General features: G+C 50.5%; 6 protein-coding genes and 3 non-coding genes across 9 annotated transcripts; 3 read left to right on the top strand and 6 right to left on the bottom strand.

Moving 5' to 3' along the window:
• Positions 1-2,111: 2,111 nt before the first annotated feature.
• Positions 2,112-2,203, bottom strand: BDV17DRAFT_t9. Its single transcript has one exon. It is a non-coding gene; the product is annotated as a tRNA-Pro (tRNA).
• Positions 2,204-2,300: 97 nt separating this feature from the next.
• Positions 2,301-2,392, bottom strand: BDV17DRAFT_t8. Its single transcript has one exon. It is a non-coding gene; the product is annotated as a tRNA-Pro (tRNA).
• A 3,991-nt stretch (positions 2,393-6,383) lies between these two features.
• On the top strand, positions 6,384-8,630 carry BDV17DRAFT_12700 (alternative NADH-dehydrogenase). Its single transcript, XM_073754088.1, has 4 exons — positions 6,384-6,977; positions 7,063-7,401; positions 7,456-8,427; positions 8,499-8,630. Exons 1-4 carry the CDS (start codon positions 6,617-6,619, stop codon positions 8,570-8,572), a joined length of 1,746 nt encoding a protein of 581 aa, XP_073621528.1. The 5' UTR covers positions 6,384-6,616; the 3' UTR covers positions 8,573-8,630.
• Positions 8,631-9,615: 985 nt separating this feature from the next.
• Positions 9,616-12,405, bottom strand: BDV17DRAFT_249955 (serine/threonine-protein kinase). Its single transcript, XM_073756279.1, has one exon. The coding sequence runs from the start codon at positions 11,977-11,979 to the stop codon at positions 10,072-10,074; it is 1,908 nt and encodes a 635-aa protein (XP_073621527.1). The 5' UTR covers positions 11,980-12,405; the 3' UTR covers positions 9,616-10,071.
• Positions 12,406-13,788: 1,383 nt separating this feature from the next.
• Positions 13,789-13,879, bottom strand: BDV17DRAFT_t7. Its single transcript has one exon. It is a non-coding gene; the product is annotated as a tRNA-Pro (tRNA).
• A 153-nt stretch (positions 13,880-14,032) lies between these two features.
• On the bottom strand, positions 14,033-14,493 carry BDV17DRAFT_286378 (EthD domain-containing protein; the record flags this gene model as incomplete). Its single annotated transcript, XM_073760896.1, has 2 exons — positions 14,033-14,272; positions 14,350-14,493. The coding sequence occupies 2 exons, from the start codon at positions 14,491-14,493 to the stop codon at positions 14,033-14,035; spliced, it is 384 nt and encodes a 127-aa protein (XP_073621526.1).
• Positions 14,494-14,890: 397 nt separating this feature from the next.
• On the top strand, positions 14,891-16,663 carry BDV17DRAFT_249950 (cytochrome P450). The gene is made up of 2 exons (XM_073756278.1): positions 14,891-16,323; positions 16,386-16,663. The coding sequence occupies exons 1-2, from the start codon at positions 14,946-14,948 to the stop codon at positions 16,532-16,534; spliced, it is 1,527 nt and encodes a 508-aa protein (XP_073621525.1). The 5' UTR covers positions 14,891-14,945; the 3' UTR covers positions 16,535-16,663.
• BDV17DRAFT_12656 (acyl-CoA N-acyltransferase) lies at positions 16,386-17,563 on the bottom strand. The gene is made up of 3 exons (XM_073754082.1): positions 17,332-17,563; positions 16,680-17,261; positions 16,386-16,626 (listed from the first exon to the last, which is right to left on the bottom strand). The coding sequence occupies exons 1-3, from the start codon at positions 17,443-17,445 to the stop codon at positions 16,582-16,584; spliced, it is 741 nt and encodes a 246-aa protein (XP_073621524.1). The 5' UTR covers positions 17,446-17,563; the 3' UTR covers positions 16,386-16,581.
• A 430-nt stretch (positions 17,564-17,993) lies between these two features.
• Positions 17,994-18,903, top strand: BDV17DRAFT_286375 (uncharacterized protein; the record flags this gene model as incomplete). Its single annotated transcript, XM_073760895.1, has 3 exons — positions 17,994-18,236; positions 18,287-18,410; positions 18,467-18,903. The coding sequence occupies 3 exons, from the start codon at positions 17,994-17,996 to the stop codon at positions 18,901-18,903; spliced, it is 804 nt and encodes a 267-aa protein (XP_073621523.1).
• Between the last annotated feature and the right edge of the window lie 194 nt (positions 18,904-19,097).

Genomic DNA, 19,097 nt, shown 5'->3' with positions numbered 1-19,097 from the left:
ATTGAATACCGGCCTAATCTATCCCATTACTGACTGCCGGCTCGCTGCATTATCATTACTGAGCAGCGGTTCGCTTCTACGTTCCTAGTGGACGACGGTCATCGGAGAAATTGCCTGGCTTCGCTTGGTTGCTCCATGGACCTGAGCTGCACGCGGGTCATCATGATCCTTTGTCGATACCTTGAACGCCTTCAAATGACCGCATCACCGGACACAATTGGCGTCTAGCATATGGCCAGACAGATGTTCTCAGCCATTATTACTCCAGCAGCTTGCTGTCCCGATCCCACCTTGCCGCCATTTACAGCTCCTTGCATTCATCGATCCTTGCAAGCGAAGTATCCTAAGCCTCACGTCCTGCGCTCATAAACGGCAAGATGCACGGAGGGTTGAAGGCGTACAATCATCCCTCGTTTCCGTCGTTGTTGGACCCCTATCAGCATCGCCAGCATGGATGGGTCCGTGTTCACCATGACATTCTCACTGCAAACAATTTCAAGTGATTCAAATCTGAGTCTCGTACGGGACTCGAAGCGCGATATTCTTCTCCGACGATATACGTCAGGGGTGTGAGTTGCAGCTTGAGCACACGGCAAGGATCAATATCTCGGCTGGGTGTTGGCCTTTACGTCCTCTATGGCGTCTTGTCTGAGATTCAGTATCACGCGGGCGCATCTCAGACCCCCCATCCGGGACTTCTTTCGCGTTTCGATGTCGTCAGTCTGATCCTCGCAATGCTCTGGGCGTACTCTGAACCGCAAGGAAACGGTGTCTTCCGCGAGTCGAAGCAGGGGTAAAAACCAAGTAGGCATTGCGACAGATATGCTTACCCTGATGAACCAGACAACACAGCTGGGTTTATCAATTCAGTAAACTGTAAGGACACAGGAAGCAGAATATGGTTTCGGTGAAAGAAGCTGCTGAGACCTGTACAACTTCAGGGCTTGTTTTCACGGTCTCCATGCATGAGACTGGAAGCACCAGAAACCGGCGCTAACTCATAAACGCATCTATTTCGGCTTGTCCATCAGCTGCTGGGCTTGACACTCGATGCTACCGTGTGCGGTCAATGAACCGTAGAAAGACAAACAAGTCTCATCCAAGGCTACGGGCAGCTAGCCTGACAGCCCACCACTACCCCACAGGTTTATCACGATTGATGACAACAGGTTGCCCTCAAGGTTTGCCCAGTGCATGCCAGAAACCTACGCAAGAAATGGTATGCTGTTTTTTCGCGGCGACGTCGTATTCGTCATTATTCCATCCAAGTCACCGACAAGCTGAACTCGCATCCCGGCTGGTTCATGAGTTACGACACCGAGGCTGTTGTCTCACCGGCCAGTCCCACGGTATGTATTATTATTGGGGCCGTTTCATTAAGGTCACCTAGCACAAGGTAGGTAGGTAGTACTGTTCACGGGTCCCTGGGATCGTTGGACAACCCGGACGGCTCGGTTAATGTTCACGAGCTAATCAAGTAACACACTCGTACTTTGTCTCACTTGTCTTCGTCGGGTCGGGTGTCCATGCCAGGCCATTCTCCTGTTGGATCAAAGACAGCCCAGTCTCAGTCGTCCCATGCGAGCGGGACACTGGGTTGGATTTCCGTCCGACGACGATAAGGGTCAGAAGGCTGCCGAGGAGTACAGTCGCGACTCGCTAAACGCCCGTTCATTGATCTGATTTTCTGTCCTCTGTGCGGAGTAGAATAAGAATATGCGCCGTGGCTGCAGCGTCTTCTCAGGATTCGACCAACTATATTATAGAGCTGGAGCCACCATATCCAAATCATTATCCCTCACTCAGACTCAATCAAGACTAGCTAGTTCTTTTTTCTGACGCGACTGGTAGTAGTAATTAACCTCCTACCAAATTCACCTTTCAGCGCCAGTCAACCATCCTGATCAAGCAAGCACCAAGGCCCCGGGCCTCGCTGCTGGCCAGCCTCCGCTCTACACAAATAAAATCAGCATCAGCCACTGCACCGGCGCGCCGCCTCCGTCATCCGCTTACCACCGCCATTTCGTCTGCGCAACGCTGACAACTACAAATCTCAGAGTCGCGTTGGACACGGAGCACCATAATGCAAAAAGAAAAATTTGAAGAGAACAGGCCCGAGCCGCGGATCGAACGCGGGACCTCTCGCATATATGCTTAGGTTTTATTACCCTAAGCGAGAATCATACCACTAGACCACCCGGGCAGTTTCTATCTGACTAATCAGTCAGAGAATGAATCATGAGATCACATTGTGGTGAGGTCAGGAACAAAGAGGGAAAAAAAATTCAAAATTTTAACTTGGCCCGAGCCGCGGATCGAACGCGGGACCTCTCGCATATATAGCTAAGGGTTATCTCCCTAAGCGAGAATCATACCACTAGACCACCCGGGCAGTTGTTGGTTTCCTAAAAAAATTGTGCTATAACAGAAAAAACTTAATTTTAAACCTCACCCTAATCACGTAGTCAACAATTGTATCGGAGTCCGGAGAAGGGTTAAGTTCGTTTAAGTCCTATAGCGCAGCGCAGTGTGAGTCCCTCTCGGAAACACTTGCTTCCTTTTCTCTGGTTTTGTCTGGTGGATGTCAGGATTCGCTGCGACTCGCTTGTGACGTCTTCGAGATTATGTGGTGACGTACGAATATATATTGCGGCATTAACTTGCCCTAAGACCAGCAGGCAGCCTTGGCTTGATGGATCGCCAAAACATACAACGCACCCATCCTAGAAAAACCCGGGATCTCGACGGTAATCCCCCCCCCCCCAACCACTACCATAAGCCCCCGTAGACTCTCACCAAGTTTCTCGTGCGTGGTGAAGCTAAGGACCCTTCGAAGCATGGCAGGCTGGCAGCCCTAGGGATGCGGGAGCACCAACACACAGACAGTAGAATACCTTAGCACTCCGGATTGAGAGGACCCAGAAAGAAGAGACGAGAGAAACAGTCTGAAAGGCGCTGCCAAGGATGGCCATACTTTCATACACCAAGTGTAAACTACCCGAGAATCAAGGTATACACCCACGATTACCAGGACGAGTGATGGTCGCAATCTGACGGAAGGACATCCATTAAACTGGTCATCGCTCCTCCCAATCAAACCGCCTGTCTTAGACATAAGCAAGGAAAGAGCGATGGTATTAACCTAGGCCGGCTGCACCTACCTCAGGGCTGGTACTGCATTATTTAGCACAATTTGTAGGGAAGGTGCGATGGATGGTGAGTCGTTCGCTCCTTCCTCTGCAGTAGCTGAAGCTGTTATGTTCCTTCCCTCGACAGAGCCACACGGCCTCAGCCTACAAGGTAGATGTGACGGGGGAAGGTTCCAAGGTCGGTCGCACCTTTCCTTTCTTTTACTGGCAATTGATTAGAAGTTAGAAGGAAAGCGCGATCAATCGTGGGACGGACGGGACCAGCCTTCCGCACCTTCCTATTCCATGATTAGGAATTAGCCGTCTGTACCTTCCTCCGATGGAGGAACATGGAAACATACACAAGGAAGGTGCGATGGAATCGCAATTGACATCAGTCACATCCTCCTGGAATTACAATATCTCTTTCGACTGAAGGGAAGGTGCGACGGACGTCCACGTTGGTCGCTTCTTCCTCGCCATGTACTGATATTGCGGGTCTGGGTTGCACTTTCCCGATTGCTAAAGATATCAAGAATGAGTTAGGTACGTGGGGTTGAGATCCTTGGCAGGCCAGGCGTTGAAATCTCCATGGCTGCTCAGGTACGCATCAAGCCATAAATTCTACTGCGTAGTCGCTTCTGGAACTTCGTGACCTGCCTGCTGCTCGCTAGTCTGGGCACACCGCGCAATTCGACTTCCATATGCCACAAGGCCCAAGAACATATTGGGCCAACTTGCCCATCTATTCCACGAGGGCAGGGAGGTCATCCGTTGGTCCCTCAATACCACGTATATCCAAACCGGTACAGCCTGCATCATTATCCGGATCACGAATTCAGGTCCTCACTCGGACCGAACTGAATATAACCTTATCTATTTGCATCTCGAGTTGGATCATCGGTTGACGCATGACCATAGAACGGCCGAGAAACCAAGGATGGGACGTAATAGAACCCTCGACGTTGATGTAAACATTCTTGGCGAGGCGGCGAGGACAGACGATCAGAGAAGAAACCCGAGAGCTCTGAAATATAGATTATCCAATCCAATGCAGTCTTTATCGGGATCTTTCGAACTGCGACATGCTCTGAGTACTAGGCATCCACCACCAATCGACGCAGAAGGACAGAAAGGGAAGAACAAACCACAACCCGCAAGTCGCAAGAAGTCCGTCGCTAGTTACCCCCTCGACGCGGTGGTACCGCGGGAAAAGCGAGACAGGGTTGTTGCAATAAATGCTGAGAGGTATTTGGCAATCAAGGCCGGTTTCCCGGTTGCGCGGCTGCAATTGAAATTGTCAATGTGGGGTGGCAGTTGCATGGGATTTAAAGACCAACCGGCTAGGCTGGGTTGGAAATGCAACGGAAATCCGGAGAGATGCGATGACAAACATTACGGTGCAGTAAGCTGCCATTAACAGTGATGTGCATAATGCCCGGTTAGACAGAGAATGTCTGAGACATTCAAGGGTAGTGGTCCAACCTGGGAAATGGAGCAAGGGAGCTGGAGCTTGGGCCCTGGGAACGAGCTGAGCCGGAAAATTTGACAAAGAAAGCCCATCACAGAGGTAGACGAGACACAGATACGAGCAGAGATCAATATTGACTCTGAGTAATATCTGTCAGTTAACTGAATGGGACGTTGGCTGGCATTTATCTGGGCCCTTATGATGTTGACTGCGGATACCTAAAAATGGAATGCGCATCAAAGAATCATCTCCAGGGATAGGCCCAGAAGCCTGCCGTGTCTGCGCAGCAGATAGGCTGAGTAGCAAAGTCTCTGAGACATACGTGCAGTTGAGGTTTGAATGTGATCTCGGAGCCTTGCAGAACCGGAGGGATGAAGGGCAGGGGTTGGCATCCCAGCGGCCAGCGCGGACAGGCCGACGCCTGCAAAGGAATAATACCCTGGACCTGGTTGATGTTATATGGACTAGTCATAGGTCCATTATATCTGCGTATTGCCTATATCGGATGCAAACGACGCTCAAATAGAATAAAGATGGAAGGCATCATATCACAGTAGACGCTTCTTGCACTGCACATGCCCCAAGCAGTCCAATCTGGAGAGTGTAAAGAGTAATGGATACCGGCGCTTAGATACACCATAGAGGAGCGAGGTGGTCTGCTGATAGAGACTCAGATTTAGGCGTCAGCTGGCACCATACTTGCAACTGATCTCCAGGAGGGATGATTGACTAGACGGGCAGCTCTCAAACAGAGCATTGTGAGTATAACTTCATTATATGGAGAATTTCGAGAAACGGTATCCGCAGTGCCATAGCATCCAGCTCTTTTTAGATGTGTTGAAACAGATCGACATTAAATTTTAAGGGCAACTCACGCCAGAGGGCAGAGGCAGAGAGCGAAGACTGAGCTAGCTTCTTGCTATCACAAGCGCTGCGGCTCTATCCAACACAGCGAAGTATGTATGAAGCCCAGACAGCCAGTATCGTCCCCATGAATTGCTCGTCGTCAATTTTTGGAGCATAGTTATTGCAACGCCGGCTGGATAAGTCAACCAAGACCAACGATCCCAAACATTGACTGCGAGTGGTATGTTCATCTACACATAGCCGAGTAGCCTGTTTCTCCCGTGAAGAAGTGAGGAAGATCGATGCGCAGGCGTACGATATTCGAGCCGAGGCATTGTCTAGACTTCCGGGATGGGACGAACCAGATGCTTAAGGCAAGGTGGATCTCAAATTAATTCCCCGGATTCCGATGGTGTGTTTTCGTGCGGCGGGATCGAGCAGAAACCAGGAGCCAGTTTGTTGGAGAATTGGAGAAGCGGTTTAGTGTTTTGTAGAGTTAGGCTGGTGGATGCGGGAGATCCCGGCACCGTCTCGGAAGGGACCGCAGGGCAGCGCTGACTCAGCAAGGGAGACCATCATGATGCTTAATCGGCATCCCGAGAGTGGAATGGCACAAAACCCACTCGTTTGGAGAATTGACTCCTCATCACCGTGCTGAGGGGAATAAATATGAACGTTGGCTGTCCCATTCAGCAGATAACGCATCAATTGAGGTTTCCACCGACCGAAATTCTTCAGTTCCGCTGAGCAGCTAGCTCCAGAGTGTCACCAGCCCGGGAGTTCTCCGTCGACAGTCGTGGTGAACGGAGAGAGGCCCGAGAGTACGCCAGAGGCCTCGAGTCGAGTGCCTTTTCTTCTCCTCAGCGGCACCAGTTCCCCTCACGTGGAGTCTTCTCCAATTCCTTCTTTCTTTGTTGCTAAGCAGAGCAAGAGTGGAACCTAAGGCATCCACACTGACGGCAAAATTCCTGAAAAAAGATCGCAATTCGAGCCACACCGACGCGCCCAAAACAGCTTAACTGGCGCTCTATCACTGCTGACAAGAAAACCTTGATTCTGTCATAATAATCTTTGATTTTGATTGCGAATCACTTCAATTCCATCTGCCGTCACACCCTTTCACCCTCAATCTCCCCTCCTCCCTCCTACTATTCGCGACTACAGCCTCACCATGGTTGGCAGTACGCTGGCTCTCCGGTCAAAGATGGCCTCTCCGGCCGTCATGCAGTTGTCGTCGCTGTCGCGCAGGTCGCTCACGACGCGGTCGCCTGTCCAGGCTCTGCGCTCAACACAATCGCTCACCCAGCAGATTGCTCAGCGCGCTGCTCGCCGTGCCTACTCCGATGCTGCTCCTGCCCCGGCCCCAGCTCCGAAGCCTCGTAAACGATTCCGGTTCTTGCGCTGGACCTACCGTTTGACTTTGTTGGCTGGTCTTGCTTTGGTCGGTGACCTCGCCTACAGCATCTACGACCAACGCTATCCCACCGAGCAAACCGTGCCCGATCCTAACAAGAAGACGCTTGTGATCCTCGGTATGTTTACACTTTTATCTTGCTCTTCCGACTATCGAGCGCAGAAGCAGCGTCAAGGACCTCCACTTATCTGAATTTCTTCTAGGAACCGGATGGGGCTCTGTTTCTCTCCTCAAAAAGCTCGACACCGAAAACTACAATGTCGTCGTTATCTCTCCCCGAAACTACTTCCTTTTCACCCCCCTGCTGCCCTCATGCACAACTGGTCAGGTTGAGCACCGCTCGATCATGGAGCCGATCCGCAGCATCCTCCGTCACAAGAAAGCCTACGTGAAATTCTACGAGGCGGAAGCCACCAAGGTCGACTACGAGAAGCGCGTGGTTTACATCAGCGACGACTCGGAAATCAAGGGTGACATTTCTCACACCGAGGTTCCCTTTGACATGCTCGTCATGGGCGTTGGCGCGGAGAACGCTACTTTCGGTGCGTGAAAACCTCGATCGTCTCCGAGAAGTCTTTTAACTTACCGCATAACAGGTATCAAGGGTGTCAAGGAGAACTCCTGCTTCCTGAAGGAGGTTGGCGATGCCCAGAAGATCCGCAAGCGCATCATGGACTGCGTCGAGACTGCCATGTTCAAGGACCAGTCCGAGGAGGAGATCAAGCGTCTTCTGCACATGGTTGTTGTTGGTGGTGGTCCGACCGGTGTCGAGTTCGCTGGTGAGCTGCAGGACTTCTTCGAGCACGACCTCAGGAAGTGGGTTCCTGAAATTGAGGAGAACTTCCGCGTGACCCTCGTGGAAGCTCTTCCCAACGTTCTTCCCATGTTCTCCAAGCAGCTCATTGACTACACGGAATCGACCTTCAAGGAGGAATCCATCACTATCCGCACCAAGACCATGGTCAAAAACGTCACCGACAAGTTCATTGAAGCCGAGGTCACCAAGGCCGACGGCACCAAGGAGCTCGAAACCATCCCCTACGGACTGCTCGTCTGGGCTACTGGTAACGCCCTCCGCCCCATCGTTCGCGATCTCATGAGTCAGCTCCCCGCCCAAAAGAACTCCCGTCGCGGTCTCGCCGTCAACGAGTACCTCGTCGTGAACGGCACTGAGAATGTTTGGGCTGTCGGGGACTGCGCCATCACCAACTACGCCCCTACTGCCCAGGTCGCCGGCCAGGAGGGTGCTTTCCTTGCCCGTCTTTTCAACACCATGGCCAAGACCGACGCCATCGAGAAGGAGCTCCAGAGACTCTCCGAGGCCCAGTCGACCGCCAAGACCCAGGAAGAGCGTAACGAGATATTCGACGAAATTCGCGAAAACCAGCGCCAGCTGCGGAGAACCAAGCAGATTGGCCCCTTCCAGTACTCTCACCAGGGATCTCTGGCCTACATCGGAAAGGAGCGTGCGGTTGCAGACATCAGCTGGCTGAGCGGCAACATCGCAAGCGGTGGAACTATGACCTACCTCTTCTGGCGTAGTGCTTATCTGAGCATGTGCTTCAGCAGTAAGTATCCCAGTGATTGCTTTCAGCCACTTTCATATTCGGTCTCTAGCTAACACGACATCCTTATCTAGCCCGCAACCGTGTCCTTGTCGCCGTCGACTGGGTCAAGGCCCGTCTGTTTGGCCGTGACGTGTCTCGCGAGTAAACCATCCACTCCAACAGTGGGATGGATGCTGGGAACCGTGTACAACAACCATAGACATGCCCGCCCTTTATGATATTCGAAGCGCGACAACTTCTCGCCGAATTCCAATTCCCTCTTATGTCCTCTGTACCACACTTAACGCCACCACGACCTCTTTCCCCGCGAACCGAGCTTGCCGCCCGGTTTTTGTCTTGACTTGATATCCCGGTTCCCCAATCCTTGTCGTCCTCGTCCTCATCAAATATCCTTGTGTCAGTCCTCTTCGTCCCATCAGGGAACTTCCTAAAAAGCAAAAGCAAAGCAAACAAGCAAACAAACAAACAAACAAACAAACAGAACAGCGGCCGCGGATTGATCGGACTGAATTGCTCCTCGCTCGATTTCGCTGCTTCTATTTACTATTATTACTACTGCTACTATATTACCTTCTCATGTACGATTGGATAGTGATAGACTGGGTTGTATTTGTCGGTTTTCGCGCATAGACTTGCTTTTCTTTTTCTTTTTCTTTTTTTTTCCCCTTCTCTATCTTTTCTTCTTTTCTTTTCCTGTTTCTATTACATCTGGATTTGTCTCGAATTAATTCTAACGTATGGAGTATTATTTCCTTTTCTTTTATGTCTCATTGTCAATATTACTGCTTAGCTTTCTAGCCATTTGGTATTATTAGTATTGTTTGTAGTTTACCTCCCTGCTTAGAATATGCCTATTGCCTACCACTGTATACTTTCTTCCTCTGTAGTGATTAATACCCATTCATATTTAAATGACTAAATTGTTTCCTGGTGATGTGAGATCAAGACCTATCGATCCCCTATGGAATACTTTGTAGATTGGAATATCGACTATGCGGTCCGACTATGATACGTAGGCAGACTTGACTGCAATGAGAAAGACGTTTGACGGGTCCACGGGGAGTTTCTGGCTCTGGCCGGGAAGCTAGAGTCATGCGCTGTGTACGGGTACGATACTAAGTAGTACGGAGTAGCTTGGGAAGTTGGGACACTTGAGTCAGAGGCGCAGTATCCCGCAATGTACGGCCATCGAATACAGATTGATTATGGTATAGTATAGCGACTTCTCGCAAGGACCTCGGAGGATAGAAAATACATGCTTGCATATTCGACGAGGCCGGTATAAACGATGAAGATCATCCTGGTATAAGTACAGTAAATGAATTTAATCAAACCGAGAAGCGCAGAAAAACATTGTAAATAAAACGCCTTGCTCTTGCTGACGGTGATCAATAGCATGGGGACAATGACAATCCGATCCATTTTAAGTTTTAAAGTCCCCTTCTGATATACAGACAGACAGGCGAAAAGAGTTGAGTGCGAAAACATGGAAACAAAAGAGCAGGGTATCGCAAAATCCTAATCCCAAACACCAGCGCTCGAGAGATAGTAAAGTTCGTGTTCGTGAGGTCGTAGCTGAAGATTTGTGAAAGTGTTGTGTGTATATAGAATAGAGGTTGAGGTTGATAGCGTGATAGGAAGCGTTCACAGCTTCCAGACAGCATCAGACGGGCTGTCGGCGGCGAACTCCTGTACAAATCGCGAAGAGAGGATGTCGCGAGCGGTCCAGCGCTTACGATAATCCATCTCTAGGCACTTTGTGATGAGTTCAAGGGCGTCACGTCGCCCTTCCGAGTCACTTCCATCACCGAGTACAGCCTGCTTGTCCCAGACTCCGCCGCGAATGTTGGATACTAAGCGGGGCTGGAAAGAGTCCTGGAATGGTCGCGAGCCAACGATGAGCGTGAAGACAATGACTCCAAATGCCCAGATGTCAACTGAAGGGTCAATGATACCGGCTGTCGAGTCAAGCAGTTCCGGGGAAGCGTATTCTAGGCTTCCTGCGATGCTGGTGCTTGTATCGGACGGACCAATCATTCTCGGTGGAGGCCGGTCTCCATTATCGTATGTTTCTGCGTCCTCGTTGTCCGCGTTGATCCACTCTGCCATTCCAAAGTCGCATAGCACGAGATTTGATGTCTTGCTGTCATCCGGCAGGTTGACAGGATCCAATAGACAGTTTTCTAGTTTGATGTCTCTGTGCACCACCCGTGCATCTTCGTGCAAGTATCGCAGCGCACACGCGAGTTGATATGTGTATTTCTTGGCGAGTCCCATCGACAGACTGCGGTGGTTTTGGCGGTTTTGGCGGATGAGGTCGAAGAGTGTGCCGCCTATGTGAAGCTTCGTGAAGCAGAATGTAGCGTAGTCCGTTTCATAAACGGCATCGAGCGACAGGACATTCGGATGGCTGAGGTACCGCCAAACACGGACCTCGTGGTCGAACTCAGCTTGAACCGCATCGTTCTCTGTTTCAGATTTGTCTGCAATTTGCTTCTTCACAATCTTGACGGCGAGGCGCTTCTTCTTGCGACCTTCTTCGAACTTGAAAGCCTCCTTTACGACGCTGAAGCCTCCGAAGCCAATATCTCCTCCGAGGACGTATTCACCCCCAACCACTTGACCCTCATCATCAGGCTTTGGTGGTGACTCCTCCCGCGTGCTCCACATCGAGAGAAAAGTACTTGCTGGAGATTTCCCGCTCGAGGCTGTCGATCGGCGGGAGCGCGAGTTTGTAGAACTCCGATAGCGAGCTGGTATGCTGCCGAATGGAGCGGCAGACGCACCAGACCAGGAGGCACTGCGATCTTCAGACGAATGATAGGTCTGCGTCGGCGACGACATGCAAATCGGCGACAGCAAGCCTCGAGAGCCATCTGGAGGAGTTTGCACTTCATCCATGATCGGGGACATTGTTGACACCGTTGTAAGGGAGGTAGGTCGGTCGCCGTTCGGGCTCGCAGGAAGGTTCTCGCGTGGCGATCCTGTCGGAGCAGTCCTCCGAGCGCGGTATCTTCTGGGGTCGGGACTGAAACCCAGCTGACTGATGCCGTCCGCGATGTCATCATCACTGTCCTGAGGAAGAATGTTCCGAAGGCTCGATGTTCGCTGCGGCTGGAAGTTCCGGGCGCGGTTCATCTTCTCGCTCTGCGATAGCTGTCTTTCAGAAGACTGGTGGTTTCTGGCTGTGTGCGCATCGGAGTCGAGCTGTTCCTGTTTGAAGAACGAGTCGAACGGCGAGGAGGCACCGACATCCTCTGGATTGTGAAGAATCTCATCATGACTAGTACTGCCATCTTGGCGCGGGACTGAGATAGGTGGTGTCGAGGAGTGAAGGCTACTCAATACACTGCTTTCTTCATCAGTACCGCAACGGTGTGCGTCATAATCATGAGAGATGTTGGTACGGTCGCCCTCGTTACCAGCTCGATCTCCAGCTTCCCTCCTCTCTCCAACTCGCCCTCCATCACGCCAGCTATTTCCTAACGCGTCTTGAAAAGAAGTCTCGATCCTCAGACCAGGTGACTTGCTGCTTCTATGTGCGGTCGCCATGCCCTCATGGAGAGCACAAAGAAGGCTTGAGTAAGGCAATGGATATCATGAAGCGTGAGTATGAGTATGAGTATGAGTAGGAGCGATGTAGAATGACGGTGCTCTTGAAGAGATGAAAAAGACGTAGGAGGAAGATGAGAAAAAGATGGATGATGTGGATGTGATGTGGAGTATCTTATCGACTATCGGAGCCGCCGATAAACACAAACTAAGCCCAAACAGTGATCGGACTGGGGAGGATGGGGTACCTGTGGAGGACAGGTATTTATATTAAGACGATCTAGTTGGTTGATGCAAGGGCGAGTAGCGTTTCTTTGACGAAATCGTGGAGATGAAGGGAAAGTTGAAAGAAGAGATTGAGGTGCGACGAGAAAAGAGGATCGGGAGAAAACGGAAGCTGGCGTTATAAAGAGGGGGAAGTCGTCGACTCACTCATTCCTCATTAGTCATGCCGGTGTGTCTTAATTCAGCCTGACTCTGTAGAGCGTGTCTGCACATCTTCTACAATTCGATTACTAGACGCTATTATTCTATAGAAAAATCCTTCAGACCCCTTTATGTAGGGCGACGTCATAGAAACGCCTTCTCCATTCTCGATGGCCGCTGTTGGGATGCTTGACGCCCTCCCTGCCTGACTCGACCCAACCAGATGGCGCATAAACTGCAGCTGCTCAACTATAATGCTCTGGTATTAATAGCAGTCCTTTTTATTCGCCGACTTGTTTTTCTGGAATCAACGCCCGTTTCCGCTCTCCAACGGATCTTCATTGACCAAACATGGCTCTGCAATAAGCGGACGGAAATCTGGAGCTAACGCACGCAGATGTGGCGAGATTACGTACACTATGAGTGGTTAGGCACATTCAATTCCCAACTGCTTTGTATGTACTGACGACAATCAAGTCTCGAAAATGGCGATATCAGTAGTTTGGAGCAGATGCAACTGCGCCTATCTCGGCTCTGGGGAAATTCTTATCAATGCGGGGTTCGCCGTTGTGCTCATCCCTCTCACTGCAAGTGCCTGTCTATCCAGGTTAACCATGATATGTTCATCCGAACAATACGTGCTTGCTGGCTTCGTTGGAGCTCCTTGTCTATGGTTTAAACTAGGTCAAGGGCGGTGACCCAAGAGAACAACAACTTGTTTCGAGGGGCGCAACTCATACACGACTGACTATTCATACCTATGGAATCCTCGGAGCCTCGAACTGGGCAAAGAGAGCTTTCATCCTTCCTACACCGCTACGCCATATGAAGTAAGGACTCACTCGCTGGCGCTATTCTCAAGTTCTACCACATACTGAAGCCGTGCCTGATATTTTCTCCAGATTCGCTGCTCCAACCGAAGCCTAATAGATCAACTCCTTGGCCACCAGTAGCTCACAATCAGTGCACTTGACTCAAATGCGTCCCAAGAATGGGCAGAGTATTCATCAAGCCAGTCCTCAACAATATTCCAAATGTTTCTCTTTCATGACAATGAAAATGCGATCTTGCGCAACCGGTATAGACAGCCCGTAGACGTACACATACATACATGTACATACGCTGGGATGGAATGCATGGTCCGTGCTGCTGATGCTCAAGCTCTGAGACCGTATCTCGCTGGCCTAGTACCTACGTCAGCATAAGCTTGACCTGTCTCGAATACTTCTTGTTTGTAGCCATTTTCAAGCCTACCACAATCAAGCAGCGCTGTCCACTCCCACCTCCGCCCTTGGCAACCACCAAAAAGGACAACTATTCCTGCGAATTTCGTGAGAGGAAAGGAAAAAGAAAAAAAGATAAAGATAAAAAAAAGGGATAAAGGGCCCGAGCCGCGGATCGAACGCGGGACCTCTCGCATATATGGCTCAGGGTTACCCCCTAAGCGAGAATCATACCACTAGACCACCCGGGCAACCTATGTTTAACAAGTTCAATCATGACATTATAGTTAGCCTCATACTCTCACCACAAACCCAAACCCCCCAGTCTACAGGGCTCACTCGGCTAATTCCTCAATTCCTCAACCCCCCAAGTCCAAGTCCAAGTCCAACCCAAGCCATTCCTTTCAAGACTGAGGACCCGTAATAAATCTAGTCCTAAACCCAATCGAAACCCCCGAGCGCCCCTCATCCGCAAAATTGGCATGGTCTGGCTTGACATTGCGTCGGAACTCCTCGTCGTCCCAGAGCTTCTTGAAACTGCTGATGTCGTCCATCACGAACTGCACGATGTAGTCGTATTCGGCGAGTTTCTTGCTCATTTGCATTTCTTCCGCTATGGGGTGGCAGGTGGGGAAGGAGTCGATCTGGGGTTGGGTTGTGTTTGTTAGTGGGGTGGACTTGGATGGGGTGAGAGGGAGAGGGGGATGGGGAAGGTATGTACCAGGTTATATTCCTTTATTCCGTACTTTAGGAGGAAGGGGAGGGCGAGGGGTGCGTGGTGGGTTGTTATGTGTTTGTGGAAGTCTGTTTCGTTTAGGCCGGGCTTGCGGATGCCGGTTATTGTTATGACGAGGTCGGTAGTCATTTTTCTTGACTTGACTTGAATAAGATTAGGCTTATAGAAGGTTATTAGGGTGAATATATAGACGGTAGGGTGCGCATAGGTTGGAATTGGGTGGTGATCTTAAAGTGGTCGTTGCGAATGGAACTACGGGATGTATATACTGGGGAATGGTCTGGAATGTGGATACTCGTCAGGACCTTGAGGTGAGGTTGCATATACGTACGAGTAAATGTCTGGGTCTGCTGAAAACGGTTCCTGGATTAAGTATCCATGTGCAACCTTGTAGTATAGTTCCGGTAGGTAGTTCCCAAGCTGTCCCGGGTTATACCGTGGACACTGGACAATAAGGTTGCATCTGCCGCATCCCGCGCATCCACTCCAACTTTGACCTCACTCCACCACCACCACAACACATCCTGCCAGGTGGATGGATCATCAGCGAGCTCCGGTTCAATAATTTCAACTATGACACCATGCCCCTGACCTACACAACTCTCTCCACCCTCTCACTCGGCATATTCCTCCCGTATTGCATATACAGATACATCCTCGCGCCCCTCTTCCTCACCCCTCTCTCCAAAATCCCAAATGCCCATTTCACATCCCCCCTCTCGCGCCGCTGGATCCAAGGCATCCGAGACTCAGGAAATGAAATAGTCACAATCCACGCCTTACATCGGCGCCATGGCCCCGTCGTCCGCTTAGCGCCGGACGAGCTAAGCGTGAACTCGCTGCATGGTCTACGCGTGATATACACGGGTGCATTCGAGAAACACCCAAGCTACCGGGACCTCTTTCTGAACTACCACACGGATAATCTCGTTGGTATGGTGTCGAATGCGCCGCACACGCGGCAGAAGAGGATGCTTAGTCGGGTTTACTCGAAGAGTTATTTGCAGGAGTGTAGTGATTTGAGGGTTCTTTCGGGTGTGATTTTGAAGGAGCGACTACTCCCGCTTTTGGATGGTGTTGCCGGGCGTGGGGAGACGGTTAATGTCCTTCCTGTTTTTCAGGCTGTCGGGATGGACTTTACTTCGGGGTATTTGTTTGGCGTGCAGAATGGGACGAGGTTCTTGTTTGATTTGGAGGGGTGGTTGGGTTGGTTGGGGGAGTATGAGCGGTTCAAGAATCTTAGTCTTGATCAGCGCAAGGATGGGTTTGTTGAGCGGTGGTGTCTTTCGTTGTGCGAGAAGACGAAGACGAAGATGAATGTCCACCTTCCCAACGACGATGGTGGGATCTCAACAGAGCCAGTCGTCTACAACGCCCTCCACCAGGGCCTGGAGAAGTCGCCAGACTTCAGACCAATTAATCTAGCAATTGCCTCGGAACTCCTAGACCACCTTATCGCCGGACACGAAACGTCCGGAATCACATTCACTTACATCATGTGGGAGCTCTCGCAACGACCAGCCGTGCAAAAGGAGCTTCGCCGTGAACTACTCACCCTCAACCCACAACTCCATTATCCATTCCCCTCGGCGCCGGAGGCAGAGAACGAGGTCAGCCTCCCACATCCCGCAGATATCGACTCCCTCCACCTGCTAGACGCCATAATCCGCGAGACACTCCGTATCCACGCACCGGCTTCCTCCCCCCTACCCCGTGTAACACCAGATACACCTAGCGGGACGTCTATAGATGGATTCGACAATATCCCAGGTGGCGTCACGGTATCCTCGTCCGCATACACGCTGCACCGGATCGAGGAGATATACCCAGACCCAAAGGAATGGTTACCGCAGCGGTGGTTGAATCCAGGGAAGGGAAAGAAACATGATATGAGACGGCTTTGGTGGCCGTTTGGGAGTGGGGGGAGGATGTGCCTGGGGAGCAATTTCGCGATGCAGGGTGAGTGCTTTCTTATTCTCTTCTGCTTTTTTTTCTGGTATGAATGATGCTGACCTATCTAGAAATCAAACTGGTCATGGCGGCTGTTTATACGAACTATACCACGGAGATCGTGGACGATGAGGGTATTGAGCAGGATTACGCGGAGTTCATCTCTTTGCCTAAGGGGAGGAAGCTGATGCTGAAGTTTCATCCTGTCGACAGGACTTGACTGGGTATATGTAATGCAAAAATGTAAAGGCACGATTTGCTTGATCGTTATGATGACGAGCTCTTCTTCGGCTTCCGAACCATGCAATATAACTGCAGCAGTCAATTAGCAAGGAAAGCAGAAGGAAGAATTGTACATAACATACCATACAAACACTCCCCTCTTTATCCCCCTCAGCTGCAGAATCATCCCGACACTCCATAACCCTCTTCATATCAAATCCAAATCTCTCATAGATCCCCACATTCGGCTGATCCCGACTCGACTCAAGATAACACTTGACACCTTCCTCATCCGCCCGATCCGTAACTTCCTGAAATAACCTCCGCCCAACACCCTTCCCCTGCGCCGAGGGGTCAACAGCAACAATGTTGCAAAAGTAGTAACCCCTTTTATCCGTCCAGATAGACCTCTGCGCTTCGGCTTGTCTCGCTTTCCAGATGTAGTACCGAGTAACGTTTAACCCGCCCCGACCAAGATGGTATACGTTGTTTAGGCCCTGTCGGAGCCAGAGCGTCCATGTACTGAACCAGGACGACCAGGATTCTGGGGTGCTTGCTGGGTGCGGTGGGAGCCAGCAGGAGACGCCTACGATTTTGCCGTTTTCATTTGAGCCAGTTGGAGTTGTGTTGTCTGTGTCTGAATCAACAGCAACATGGAAAATGGCATTATCGATGCCCCATAGACACCGCGCTTCTAGGGAGCCGTAGTTGCGGGCTTTGTTGAACTATATATAACATTAACTCTGGCTCTCTTTGTTCAGGTAGAGAGAGAGAGAGAGAGAGAGAGAGGGATACCTTGCTCTTATCAAACACCCACAGGAAGTAAGGATCGTCTGCAAAGGCCGCCTGGATGATGTTGATTGCGGCGGGGATATCCGGTTTTGTGAGGGGGCGGACTGTTATGCGCATTTTGAGGGGTCTCCCCCAGTTTATTTCTCTTGGCTTTGGGTTGTAAGGTTGTTTAGGTTGAGAGTGATAGATGGGTCACGTTAAGGTCTGTCTTTGACGTATCTGGGGCTGGGATAGAGAGGTTTCTGTAGGGAAAGTGCAACGTGAATTCCATTAAAGATTGAGAATTGAGATAAAGCTCGGTTGCTCAATCGTGAGGCCTAATTGGGCAAGTCTATGCGGATCATGGGTCCGTCAGGGGATCCATACTTCAGTCCATACCCACTCAGATCCACACAGTTGTTGTTGATTGATGTGGATACCAGCCTACCTATACACCTTTCTCCCGTTGTATTATGCTCAATTGTGCCGGAAATGCCCTGCACGTACTCAAGACTAAATCCAATATACGGCCACCATACTACCGACACATTGCGACACCGCGACCTCTTCCACGCATCTCCAGGAAATATCTTGCAACTCGCATGCAGCCCAGTAAAGTGAAGTATAAATTCGTGGAAGAAGTCGAGTGACTGGACTATTATGTTCCTGGAGGCTACCACCCCGTCATGCTCGGTGATAAATTCTGCTCAGGCCGATACATCATCGCTCATAAACTGGGCTTCGACCGTTCTGCCACAACTTGGCTAGCAGAGGATACAGAACAAGGAGGCCGCCTCGTGGCTCTCAGAATCTCAACGGCCGAGTCCACCGACCGAATGCACGAGCTAGAGATTCTCTTGCGGCTCACAAAGGCTGAATTAAAATTTCCCGGGAAGGCCAACACTCAATGCCTGCTCGATTCTTTCACCGTCTCTGGACCAAATGGCACCCATCGGTGCCTAGTTACTGAGCCCGCCAGAGTGAATATGAACGAGGTGAAAGAGTATCCTGGCCATCGACTTCTTCCTCTCCGGCAAGGGTCATTGCTGCACAGCTTGTACTTGGGGTGCAATTCATTCACTCCCAAGGGACTGTTCATGGAGGTATATACGTTCGCAAATCCAAAGTGACCTTTCACAATACTGAGAACCCCCCACAGACCTCTACCCCGGGAATATCCTTCTTCAATTGCCTCCCGACATGGTAAATATGAATTTTCAGCAGCTGCGCGCTAAAATTCCCGAACCAGAGAAAGAGCTCATTGTCCGCGAGGACGGGGCTCCTTTTGATCCTGGCGTTCCTCCGGAGCTTGTTATTCCGATATGGTTAGGCATTGATAGTGATCAAATGACCCTAGAGGATGCTTCTATTAAGATTGCAGACTTTGGCGAAGTGTTTGATCCTCGAGAGGACAACCAGTACAAGTCCCATACACCCCTCTTGCTCGCACCGTCCGAATCTCGGTTTGCCAATGCAGGGAGTCTGGACGAGCCTATTTCTTCCCCCGAGTTGCAGAGGATGGAGGATGCCACTGAAAAGTGCTCTAAGCGAATGACTGAGGAGAGAAGAGAAACATGGGAGACCAAAAAAAAATAAGACAAGCTAGGATGGTTTTTTGGACATCTTGACGCCGAGAAGCTGATAGGTAGTGATTTCGATATATCCCTACTCCTGTTAGGCGCCTAGTCTGAAAGAAGAATTACATATTAATTTATTCTATGTACACTGCAAATCTATGTCTATATCCATCTTGGAAAATATACCCCGATTATTACCCAGTACCAAAAGTC

This window comes from Aspergillus undulatus, assembly GCF_047715775.1.
Source record: "Aspergillus undulatus strain CBS 261.88 unplaced genomic scaffold BDV17scaffold_1, whole genome shotgun sequence".
NCBI classification, from domain to species: domain Eukaryota; kingdom Fungi; phylum Ascomycota; class Eurotiomycetes; order Eurotiales; family Aspergillaceae; genus Aspergillus; species Aspergillus undulatus.
This window is presented reverse-complemented; position numbering and strand designations above follow the sequence as displayed.